The 13,372-nt window shown below is 41.1% G+C and overlaps 1 protein-coding gene across 1 annotated transcript in view; it reads left to right on the forward strand.

Annotated features, from left to right (window-relative positions):
* tlcd1 (TLC domain containing 1) overlaps positions 1-13,372 on the forward strand; it is a 55,804-nt gene that overhangs the window by 13,346 nt on the left and 29,086 nt on the right. Inside the window, exon 3 of the mRNA XM_059973356.1 lies at positions 11,304-11,386. Within this exon, the coding sequence (XP_059829339.1) occupies positions 11,304-11,386 (83 nt within the window). The remainder of the gene's footprint in view (positions 1-11,303; positions 11,387-13,372) is intronic.

Raw genomic sequence — 13,372 nt, forward strand, 5'->3', positions numbered from 1 at the left:
TCCCAACCTCTTTTATGTCTTGGACCAATACCATTAAGCAAGGGGTCTGTAGACAGCAGGTTGGGAACCCCTGCTCTACAGCAACTTTGATACAAGAAACCCAGCCCATTCCTGAAGTACTCTGCTGTCTGCCAAGCTGTCTTTCAAATGGTCTGAAACACCAGGGCCCCATCAGCTCTACACAGATCCAGAGGCACTAGGATCATTTCATGGTGTATAGTCAAGGCTCTTGTGAAATATGCAGAGTAACAAAATGCTGTTAGGGCACTGCCTCAATAGAAGGACATCCATTTTAGAACAGAGATAAGGAAGAAATACTTCAGTGAGAGGGTGATGAATCAGTGGAATTCATTGCTGCAGACAATTGTGGAGGCTGAGTCATTGGGTATATTTAAAGCAGAGGTTAACAGGTTCTTGGTTGTTAAGGGTGTCAAAGGTTATGGGGAGAAGGCAGGAGAATGGCATTGAGAGGGAAAATAAATCGGCCATAATATAATTGTGGAGCAGACTCAATGGGCTGAAATCTGCTCCTATGTCTTATGATCTACAATCCTGTAGTTATAAGAGAACATGTGAAGTGCCTTATACTAAAGGACTGGCTCTAAGACCCATAGAATGCTTACTAATCTGGTCTTCCCACAGAAAGCAAAAAATGTTGCATTCACCAAGTCACTGCAGAAACGGGACAACTATTTGATATGGTCGGGAGACATATGAGGATTAAAGAGACGAATGAACCAGTCAGCAACTATTTTGTTTCAAAGAATTAGTCAACACAGCGTGACTTAGGTTATTTCTTAAACCATGCCCTTTGTGGGATAGATCAGTGTACAGCCTAGATTTAAGAAGGTTTTGGTTGCAGTTGTTAAGCACATGGCATCTTGCCAAATTGCAAACTCAGTGGAAACAAATAAAATGAAAGAATTTCATCCAGCACCAGACACAAACCTGACTTGTTTATAGTCATCAGGACAGCAGTGAAGGCTCCATTCCCCAAACAAACCACGTCACGTAGAATTAATTGGCATGTCTCCATGGCATGAATGCAATTGAACCATATGCCCGGTGGTCACTTTATTAAAGACATCTCTTCCTTAATGCAAACATCTGATCAGCTAATCATGTGACTGCAACTCCATGTATAAAAGCATGCAGACATGGTCAAGAGATTCAGCTGTTGTTCAAACCAAACATCAGAATGGGGAAGAAATGTGATCTAAATGACTTTTGACCATGATATGACTGTTGGTGCCAGACAGGGTGGTTTGAGTATCTGAGAGACTGCTGATCTCCTGGGATTTTCCCACACAATAGTCTCTAGAGTTTACAGAGAATGATGCAAAAAAAAACACGTGGGTGAGAACGCCTTTTTAATGAGAGAGGTCAGGGTACAACGGCCAGACTGGTTCAAGTGGACAGGAAGGCGACAGTAGCTCAAATAACCACACAATACAGCAGTGATAGCAGAAGAGCATCTCTGAATTAACAATATGTCGAACCTTGAAGTGAATGAATTTCAGTGGCAGAAGATCACGGACATACCCTTAGAGGCCACTGACCATTTATTGCAGTCTAAAGAAAAAATACCAACTGACAGCAATTAACATCAAACCCGCAACAGCCTCACCCGAGCAGGATGGCTGGTTCCATCTCATCATAGAAAGAATGGTTTCCAAACAACAAAAGACAAAGTATAAGCATGATTTGGAACCAAACTGGGTAAAGCTAGACACATAGAGTGTCTGGAACACCAGTAAGATTTCAGGTCATGGTACAAATCAATAGTAGAAATGCAGATGGCATCAGAGCAGATTGTCCCATAAAGGTGCAGGTATCTTTGACCACGAGAAAAAATAATTTCAAGGCTCTAAGTAAAATGGATTTGCACAGTGTTTGCTAATGGTGGTAGCCAGCTACATAGGACAACTGGTATTAATCGGCGAAGAGTGATTAAAGGAATAAAACATCAATTGTGAAGCATCATTCACTGAAGGCAAAGTTGGGGATTTTGATCTGAGAAACAAAATATAATCATTGTTTTGCCATTTATGAATGATGGCTTCACAATCATGGCTTCACAAATTGTTGAGGTAACTCAGATGGTACCGCACAGAAATCCACTCATCAGGAAATGATTTAAAGTCCGGATCAACTCGGATAAAGATCAATTGTGGATTTATGAGCATATTACATAGAAGGTATACACTCAGTGACCATTTTATTAGGTACCTCATGTTATGGTCTTCTGCTGCTGTAGCTCATCCACTTCAAGGTTTAACATCTTGAGCATTCAGAAATGTTCCTCTGCACACCACTGTTGTAATGTATGGTTATTTGAGTTACTGTTAACTTCCTGTTACCTTGAACCATTTTCTTCTCAATTACAAAACACTTTTGCTCACAGAACTGCCTCTCATTGGATGTTTTTTGTTTTTCACACCATTCCCTATAAACTCTCGAGACTGTTGTGTGTGAAAATCCCAGGAGATCAGCAATTTCTGAGATACTCAAACCACCTAGTCCGGCACGAACAATCAGTTCATTGTCAAAGTTACCCAGGACACTTTTCTTTCCTCATTCTGATGGATGAAGAATCTAGTTTCAATGTAGAGGACCAGCTGAGATCAATCTTGGCAAATTATGACAAATCTGAATAAGTATTAGACAGTGGGCCTTCATTCACATCTTATCTGAAAGCTTCTTGAAGAGGGATGGTACCAGGTTCCCAGTTCCATCCAAGTTCCAATGGTGCAGCTTAAAGGGTAGATGTCACAAGGAGGTTTTGAAGAGACAAGTTTTGATAGGTTGTTTGAGTTTGACTTTGAATCTTCATCATCATGTACATAGCCTTCTACATGAGTATTATACAGAGCTACATTCCATCCCAGGAAATAATGCAGCATAGCTGTTAAAATGTACTTGAATTTGACATAGCCTTGCCTTGAGTAAGGAATGAAGGAAAGTCTAGTAGTTAGCACAGCCCTTTACAGTACCAGCCCTTTACAGTACCAGTACCCTTTACAGTACCAGTACCCTTTACAGTACCCTTTACAATACCTGTCACTTTCTGTAAGGACATTATACATTCTCCCCAAGGCCACGTGGGTTTTCTCTGGGTGCTCCGGTTTCCTCCTACAGTCCAAAGACGTACCAGTTGATTGGTTAATTGGTCATTGTAAATTGTCCTGTGATTAGGCTAGGGTTAAATCAGGGATTGCTGCATGACGTAACTCAAACAGCCAGAAAAGGCCTGTTCTGTGCTGTTTCTCAATCAATAAATAAATAGAACACTTGATACAAATTGTTGTTTCTCCTTTTGGGTGGCATTTTTTGCTGTTTGCATTTGACTGTTTTTTACGAGGCTGGGTTGCTAGCTCAACACTCAACTCAGCACGGATGGAAAGCGTACAAGGAGCCAGCTGGATTCAAACCTAAGACCATTGGCCTCAATCTCCGATGCTGATGCCACTACACCACCGGCCAGCGTTAATATTGATACAAATGCAAGGTTGTTATTCACAGTAAACAAGTCTTTGGGAAAAGGCAAAAAAAAAGCACTTCAAGTTAAAAGACTGGAACTAACAAACTGGTACAGCACACAACAGTGAAATATAGTGAGACCAGACAAAAGAATATATGGTATGAATTAGAGGAAAATTTATAAGTGTCTAGCTGCACCAAATGATTACATTACGAGATGGCCCAGAAGATGTAGAATTTATTCCAGAAGTCGGCATGAAGACCAACCATGATGGAGTCAACAGAGAGTTAAGACAGAACTTTGCCTTATTCAGATGAAGAAATAGCCACACCACTAGGCACCCGTCTACATGAAGAATATGCAAACTTTGACAGTATAGGTTAACAGACTGATTTTATAATGGGAAAGTAAGTATACATTTATGGGCTTACAATGTAAATACAGTACATGAATTATCAGTTTGCAATAAAGCAGTTTGCAGAAGCTTCGAAAACTCCGTCTTTTACAGTTCTTACATTAATTTACATACCTGTACTGTTATAGTCTTAGCATGACCAGGCAATGCATCACATAATAGCCCAATTGTAATCATTTGACTTTCTAGAATGTCATTGGGCAATTTGATGGTCACTGACATTGTGGGTTATTTCAGAACAGGGCTTACCGACCAAGAGTAATCATCGTTTTTTTGTCAATCTCTGAGGAAATTGTCTGACTGTGTTTAAACAAATCGCCATTGTGTTCATGTCCAGTAAAGCAATATGAAGCAATGTTGGCAAAGGGTAGAAGCACAGTACCTTGGGCTTGGTTCAGATAATCCTTAATTTAAAGCTCTGTGATTAATCAATTAGAATAATATGCTACTGGCTTGATGTGGCAGAGTGGTACAACTGGTAGAGTCACAACCTCACCCCACAGAGTCTAGGGTTCAATTCTGACCACAGGTGCTGTCCGTGTGGAGTTAATATGCATTCCATGTGACCATATAACAATTACAGCACAGAAAAAGGCCACCTCGGGTCTTCTAGACCGTGCTGAACGCTTACTCTCACCTAGTCCCACCGACCTGCACTCAGCCCATAACCCTCCATTCCTTTCCTGTCCATATACCTATCCAATTTTTTTTTTAAGTAGCTGGTTTTTTTCTTATGTAGCTATGTGGTTTTCTTTAGAGTGTTTTGGTTTCCTCCCAAAGGTCAAAGAAGCTTAATTAGCCCCTGTATTTGTATGTAGGTGAATGATAGAAACTAGGGCAAACTAATGTGTGGAGATATTTTTTAAAAATGGGATTCACATAGAAATAATATAAAATGGATGGTTGATAGTCACTGTAGACTCAATGGGCCAAATGGTCTCCTTCCTTGCTCTATCTCAGTGACTTTCTATCAAACGGCTGTTCTTTAAACTACGGTAACCATGTGAGCATTACATTTAGGTTAACCTTACAAAGTAAGAACATGAAATTTCAGTTGATTTTACTTGGATATAGAAGAAAATCAAAATTAAAGATTACATGCTTCGGAAGTCAAAATAAATCAGCAGTTTTATAAGTAAGGTTGAATCTTCCAGTGGTCTTGGAGTATTTTCAGGCTTGCATAAATTTCCGATATATGACCACCTTTCGATATCCCTTACTCTGTCAACAATCAGAATCAGTCCTGATACAGTAAACACTCCAAAGGTTTTGCTAGTGATGTCCAAACTTGTTGCTGGCTTGGGTGGGTCAGAATTGGAGGCCGCCACCCTTTCATACCTGTATAATTGTTTGCTCAAATGTACAGTTTGGCCAGATTTCTTGTAGCTGATCAGTATTTATTGTGGAAACTGATCCCTGTTCTGAATGTCATTGCACACAGTCACTTGTACAAAATTTTGTTAGGTCTCAGTTAGTTCACAAATGGAGTCTGAGACCTCCGTTGGTCAGAGTTGGCCATGCATATTGCAACCTAGCTGTCTAGGTATGCAAACCTGTGCAGTACGATATGGAGAGCAAGCTGTTGCTCATGTAGCAAGGTCTCCTTCTCTATGCATCTGATGAACCCAAAGGAACGGCAGAAACCGATACAATTTGGTATCAGAAGGATCGTAGGAGTTGCCAGTCAACAGTGAACTCATTAGGGACTCCAGCTCCAGATTTTTCCCTCAGGGTTTACTCCCGAAGCCTTCCCCATGAGTAGGTATAGGTGCAGGAAGCAGAGGTTTGAGATCAGAGTTTTCCTTCTCCTGGATGGGCTGCTAACCAGGGCTGACGAGCCCCATCTGCCAGAAGCGACTGGTTTTAAAGCGTCAGTAACCTGCCTTTGCCCCTTCTCCTGTCAGTAGAAACGGTTCCATCAGGCTTAGCAGCTAAGCCACACACGAAGGCCAGGTTGTCTGATGCTAGTTGAGGCACACACCATTGAGAGCATTTAATAGTTAGTGGGGGCTTGTGCCCATTACCACCCCTCGGCCATAACAACCTTTAGGAACCATACAAATGGAGTATTGCATCCAATTTGGTCAATGCACTTTAAGCAGGATGTCCTAATGTGCATACAGGACAAAATATTTAGTGGACTGCTTCCATGGATGTCAGATTTCAGCTGTAAAGTTAAACTGGAGAAGCTGAGGTCATTCTCTTTGCTGTAAGAAAGGTTGAGGGAAGTTCAAGTTTACTGTCATAGGCATACACACACACGGTATAAAAGTCAAGAAAATTAACTTTTTACAGCAGCAGCACAGTACATTGTGAGAGAAGGACAAATTAACATAAATTGTACATAATATACGGGACAAAATCAACATCACGGCATTAGTGCAAGTTGAGAAAGGGAAAAAGAAATATAATCTGAGATAGTTACTAAGATGCATTGATAATTTTGTCTGGTTTAGTCAGGGTAAGTGGAGAAAAGAAATTTCCTTTAGTGGATGGTTCAAACACGGCCTATGGTATTAGATGGAGGATATGTTTCCAGCCTAGAGCATTGCCCAGAGATGTGGGTCTGAATTACAACAGCAGGTTACAAAATGTATTTGAAACCAAGAATAATACAGAAAATATAGAGTACTTGCTATACCAGATTGCTGTAAATCCCTTGTAGTTCACTAACATCCATCAGGAAAGGAAACTTGCTGTTCTAGGCTGGACCATATGTGACTCCTGATGCACCCATTGGGGCTCAGCACAAATTGTGGATGTGCAATCCCAGTAATGTGCACATAACATCAACATTTGGGGAGATGTTGGGGAAGTTTTCTACAACTAGTTATTCTTTTGAGTTTCTGCCTGTGACGGTGGTGGGGAAAAAAATCGATTTTTTTTCAAAACAGAATTGGAGGTGCATTTCTGAAAGAATAGTTAAAAGAGCTTTGAGGGACAAGTGAAGAAATAGATTGATCCATTAGGACTAGGACAGTTTCAATGGCCAAATGGCTTCCTTTTATGTCATAATGGTTTTCTGAGGACTTGCCTGTTTAACAGTCCTGCCTACTTTAGAGAAGCTCTTACATGAATATTGATCATGAAGGGTAAGGCAGAGAGAGGCATGTTGGAGATCCAATTAGGCAGTCTGATAATTAGTAAGGGAGAAGAGTTGGTTGAGTGTGGATCTTGTACTAAAGCTATAGTATCAACCTACCAACCCAGAGGAGAGCAGGAAGCATGACACTTGAGAGAGTATGACTCAAGTATTGAGGAAAAGTACTTCTATTCCCTCACGTAGAGTACACCAAAACAGCTGGATGAATGTTGTACCAACTCTGAGGAAAGATCTGACAGGAATTAATAGTAATATTCAATGAAACTGTGACCCAATACCAGAAACATTTGGTAGGTCACAGTTACAAATGAAGATTCAAAGTGCATGTTGTCAACTTGTTTAGAAAACATGTCCACAAAGATCAAACTCAGGTTAGAACTAAGTTGTCATTTCCAATGAATTCAGAGCTTAACTCAGCAACCTAGTAATACTCTCTGTGTAGAATATTTAAAAGAAAACATTTCCACAAGAATATGCATCTAAGAAGCTCATTTTCACAGTGAACTGCCACATCAAATAATTGATGCCCTTTTCTCATTACTAAAATCAGGGATGACGTACAGGAGCCAGAGGACACACACTCAACATTTTAAATAGCTTCTTCCTCTCCGCCATTAAATTTCTGAACAATTAATGAATCCATGAATCCAACCTTACAGTTTTTGCTGTATTTTGCAATATTTGTTCATATTTCTTATTGTAACATATAGTATATAATATGTATTGCTGCCACAAAACAAATTTCACAAAATATGCCAATCATAAAAACCTGATTATGATCATTCCTGAAAAGATTTACACATGCTACAAAATTTGCTTCATCATAAAAAAGGCAACATTTTTCATTAGTTAATGTAGCAGATTATTTGATTATTGAAGTATCACAGCCTAGCTCCATGCTGTTGTGATTTGGTATTCAAATACACCTTAAGTCTTGACTAGGTATATAATCGAAGTACAAATTTGCAGAAGCAGACTTATAATATTGTTAGCTATCTCAAGAAGATACAAAGTGCTTTACAGCCAATTAAGTATCTTTGAAGTGTAATCAGTATTTTAAATGTATTCCCATGAATGTCAAATTATTAATGATCAGAAATGCTGCTTTCAGTGAAGTTGATTGAGTAGCAAACAGTATGTTGGCTAAATTACCATGAATAGTTCATGTGACAAATAAAGTTAATCTTATAAAGACTCTTCTTCAATAGGGTGACACTGTAGTGTGGTTGCTAACAACCACACTTTACATTGCTAGCAACCTAGTTAAATTGGGGGATTGCTGGCCAGCATGGCTTGAAGGGCCAAAAAGACCAATTCTGCACTATATCTCAATAAACAAATAGAAGAGTGCCAAGGGAAAAGATGGGATGTTTTTGACGTTAATAGAAATGGTGGTAACAAAGAAGATCCCAAACTGAAGCATCTTGTGCCTGTTGCATATGTGGACCCTATGTGGTGCTGTTTAAAAATAATGTTCTCCTTAAAATATTGGATCAGATTAACAAAACTGGCAATCAATCCATTCATCTGGGACTTGAATTTGTGTAAATTAACAGTTGGTTTTGCCTTCAAAATATTGAAAGCCACGCTTCGAATGAGAATGATTGGCACCAGAGGTCCCGCTGATTTTATGTGAATAAGATCAAAGGCAAAATGGAAATGAAAGTTCTTTCCACTTAACTTTGGCTCAAGTGTAATGGAAAAAGCGTAAGTGAAATTAGATTATCTGCACAGAATGCCAGGAATACAGATGAGGTAGATTTAGAAGTTTTTCTAAGAAACTGTTTGATTTTATTTATTTAGTGATACAGTGTGGAGCAGGCCCTTCTGACCCTTTGAGACCTGCTGCCCCAGCAACCCCACAGCCACGATTAACCCTAGCCTAAACACAGGACAATTTACAATGACCAATTACCTACCGGTACATCTTTGGACTGTGGGAGGTAACTGGAGCACTAAGGGGAACACATTCCATGGGGAGGATGGCCAGACACTCCTTACAGAACTGCACCAGAACTGAATTCCGAACTCCGGAATGCCCTGAAGTGTAATAGCATTTTGGCAACCGCTGTACTGCCATGACACCTATTGAGATTAGAACAATTGCTGAACTTAGGCCTCCTCCATTTTTTAAAAGACCTATTCATACTGATCCCCCCTCTCTCCCTCACATCATCTTCACCATCACTTTTGTCCTCCCTAGCCCATTTCACTGGGTTTTCAGAATATTTATTAATGGGGAAGAAAGAAAGGGACTGGCTTTTATGTCACCCTACAGGACTTTAGGATGGCCCCAAGCACTTTACAATCATTGAAAGATGATCTTTAGAGACAAGGCATCCAATCTGAATATATTAGCCCCCTTGCACATGTGCTAACGACTGGATTTTAATAATCCTGGTTAGGGACAGCATGGTAGCGTAGCAGTCAGCACATGGCATTACAGCGCCAGCTATCAATAATCAGGGTTCAATTCCTGCTGCTACCTGGAAGGAGTTTGTAGGTTCTCCCCATGACCGCATGGGTTCCCGCTGGGTGTTCTGGTTCCGGTTTCCTCCTACATTTCAAGGAGCAACAGTTAGGGTAAGTGAGTTGTGGGCATGCCATGGTGGCACCTTGTTGTGGAAAAAAAATCTCAGGAGCAGCAGACAGAATAGATCAGGCCGACTCAGAGAATTGTCTCAGGCTAAAGGGTTTTATTACATGATGTCATGGAGAGCCCAGATTCCGAAAGCGGAGCTCCGCAGCTCTGCTCAACAATGGATTACACTCTTATTTATTCCCCAGGTGTACGTGACAAAAAGCACTTAAATCTGAAAAAAGAGGGAACTTCAACTACAACTCGTTAGAATAGTGAAGTTGCACTGCATGTCCTTGAGCGGTTATACATTTTCTGAAGTGTTAGTTCTCAGAACAGTATATCATTCTTTCCCAAGCGCAGACATGTGATGATTCTTAGAACAAGGAAACACAGACAGTTATTTTCCCATCCCATCTACAAAGCACATTTCAGTCACACAGTGTACATTAATCGAGATAAGTGATTAGACTTTGAATTCACATATTAGAAGAAGGTCATTAACCCCTTAACATTCGTCACAATGTCTAACTATTTTTCTTACACACACCTGAAGCATGGCAACAGTTGCAGGCTGTCCAGCGCGAATTGATCTGAAGTTAACGACGCATTTAACTATATACTAAGGTGTTTTGGTGCACAAAGCTTTATCTTATTTATCTTAGGAGTTAAATATTGGTTAGGCGACTAGAGAGAAATCTATTAACTCATGTAGGAGTTATTAGTCAAGATTAAATATTCAAGCTTCTAAAGTTGAACTTGAATCATTGGTTACAGGGATCAAAGGCCACCGAGCCACGGCGGATGATCAAGCCTTGAGAATCAATTCTATCCAGGGTGATGTGGGCTCCAGGCTAAGTGCACAACATTTTGATACAGACAGCAGAGCTGCTTCCTCAGAGCTCCAGCAGTCTGGGTTCAATCCTGACCTCTGGTGCTATCTATGTGGAATTTGCACTTTGCCCTCTGACCTCCACGGGATTTGATTTACTCTCAATTTCCACATTTGTGCTGACTTCCATGGACCTCATTGCCACAGACAGCTGTGGAAGTCAAGCCATTGAATATGCTTAAGGTGGAGATTGATAGATTCTTAATGAGTAAGGTGGGGGTCAAAGGTTATGCAGAGAAGGCAAGAGAATGGGGTTGAGGGGAATTCCACAGCCATGATGGAATGGCGGCGTGGACTCGATGGACTGAATGGCCTAATTCTGCTCCTATGTCTTGTGGTATTTTTGGATAATTGGCTACTGTAAATGAGTGTGGGTAAGTGGTAGATTCTGGGGGTAGTGGACGGGAACCTGGGGAGATTGAAAAGAGCTTGCGGTGGGATTAGTGTAAATGAGTGATGGTCAGTGTGAACTTGATGGGCCAAAAGGCCTGTTTCCATGCTGTATGAATTTATGCTCTATTATTGGGCAGAAATGAGAATCATCGGCCCTGGCTATTACTCACTGCAACTCTTTAAGCAGCTTCGAAGGCAAGTATGTTATTGGTACCCTGGCTTAGACCCAGACAGCATTATGAAGGTTTCTGATTTTATGATTGCACGGGACTGAACCCACGCAATGGACCAGTGGGTGGGAAACTTGTTTACTCTTGCTATTTTCTTAAATATTCAATTTGTTCATGATCCAGCTGTTTGAATAAGTACAATGTTTTTCTTGTCAACTGTGGCTTTTAAATAATAGATTCATAGTTTTATGCATTATTCTTTCTCCCCCAGGTTATTTCATCCAAGATGTGGCTGATATTATCATGAATGGACAGTCTAGAGCTTCCTGGGAGTTCCTGTTACACCATATGTTGGTAATTATTCTGCGGAGCTTATAAACTAGATAGCATTGCAAATCAATTTTTCACTTAAAATTTGTTAAAGTAAATTGCGTTGAAGGAATATTTGCTTTCTGAATATTCTAACACTAGGTTTTGGGTCTGCAAAAACTCCCTGGCGAAGTCAAGTGCTACATCGAGAAGGCACTAGTAGTCATAGCAACCGACAGCGTTATCTGCTGATGCAATACAGGAGCTAATTTTATGAGTCACACTGCCGGCAGGGAGCCCTGCTTGATGAAATCACATATCTAGAATCTTGGACCCACAGTTATTCAACCATTTTAGCAGCTCGGTGTAATTTCTGTGTTGCATCTTGCTACAACAGTGCTGTGTTCGTATATAAAAGCTGGAGATGTGTGGAATGTGAAAGATAGCTACATATCAGAGTTAGAAAGAAGTTAGAAAATGTTGTGGAGTTGTGGAGAAAGCAAACAACTAATTGTCTATGAAAGCACAGAGCCCAATACTGAATAACACAAATGAAAAAGAGCAATAGTCATGGAGTCATGGAATACTACTTGACCATCTAGCCTGTGCCAAACTATTAATCTGCCTAGTCCCACTGGCCTGGACCCGGACAATAGCCCTCCATAGACCTCCCATCCATGTATCTATCCAAATTTCTCTTAAATATTGAAATCGAACCTGCATACGTAACTTCCACTGGCAGCTTGTTCCACAATGCCACCACCCTCTGCATGAAGAAAGTTTGGCTTCATGTTCCTCTTAAACATTTTACCTTTCACCCTTAACCCATGACCTTCTGTTATAATTTCACCAAACCTCAATGAATAACCTGCTTAGATTTACTCTATCCATGCCCCTCATAATGTTGTATCCATTTATCAAATCTCCTCTCATTTTCCTACACTCTAGGGAATAAAGTCCTAACCTATTCAACCTGCCCCTGTAACTCAGGCCCTCAGGTACTGGCAACATCCCAGGGCCCTAAACAGTCCTTCCAGGTGAGGCAACACTTCACTTGTGAGTCTGTTGGGGTAATCTATTGCATCTGGTGTTCTCAGTGCGGCCTCCTCTACATTGGCGAGACCCGACGCAGATTGGGGGACCGCTTTGTCAAGCACAACAAACAGGATCTCCCGGTTGCCACTCACTTCAACTCTCCTTCACATTCCCATTCGGATATGACCACACATGGCCTCCTCTACTGCCATGATGAGGCCAAACTTCGTTTGGAGGAAAAACATCTCATCTACCATCTGGGTAGTCTCCAGTCCCTTGGAATGAACATCGAATTCTCCAACTTCCGGTAATTCCCTCCCTTCCCCTTCCCCCATCCCACCTTCACTCTGTCTCCTCTTCTAGCTGCCTATCACCTCTCATGACTCTGCCTTCTTCTACCACCCATTAGTGCTTTCCCCTTAGATTCCTTCTTCACCTCTCCTGCCTGTCCCCTTCCTGCTTCCCCTCCCCCACCCCTTGATCTTTCCTCTGATTGGTTTTCCCCCCTCCCCCCACCTTCTTTATAGGGCCCCTGCCCCCTCCTTCTTTAGTCCTGACAAAGGGCCTCGACCTGAAACGTTGACTGCTCCTTTCAACGGATGCTGTTCGACCTGTTGAGTTCATCCTGCTTTTTTGTACATTTTGATCCTTGTAAGCTTTCTTTGCACTCTTTCAACATTATTGAGATCTTTCCTGTAGGTAGTTGAGCTGAACTGCACTCAATACTCCAAATTAGGCCTCACGATCATCTTATACAACTTCAACATAGCATCTCAATTGATTTATGAAGTCCAATGTGCCAAAAGCTCTCCTTATGACCCTATCTACCTGTGACACCACATTTAAGGCATTATGGATCTTGATTCCCAGATCCCTCAGTTCTACCACACTCCTTAGTGCCCTTCCGCTCACCATGTAAATCCTACCATGAACTGTCCTTCCAAGGTCTAATACGTCATACTTCTCTACATTAAATTCCGTCTGTCATTTTTCAGC

The sequence above is a fragment of the Hypanus sabinus genome, chromosome 6 (genome assembly GCF_030144855.1).
Source record: "Hypanus sabinus isolate sHypSab1 chromosome 6, sHypSab1.hap1, whole genome shotgun sequence".
NCBI lineage: Eukaryota > Metazoa > Chordata > Chondrichthyes > Myliobatiformes > Dasyatidae > Hypanus > Hypanus sabinus.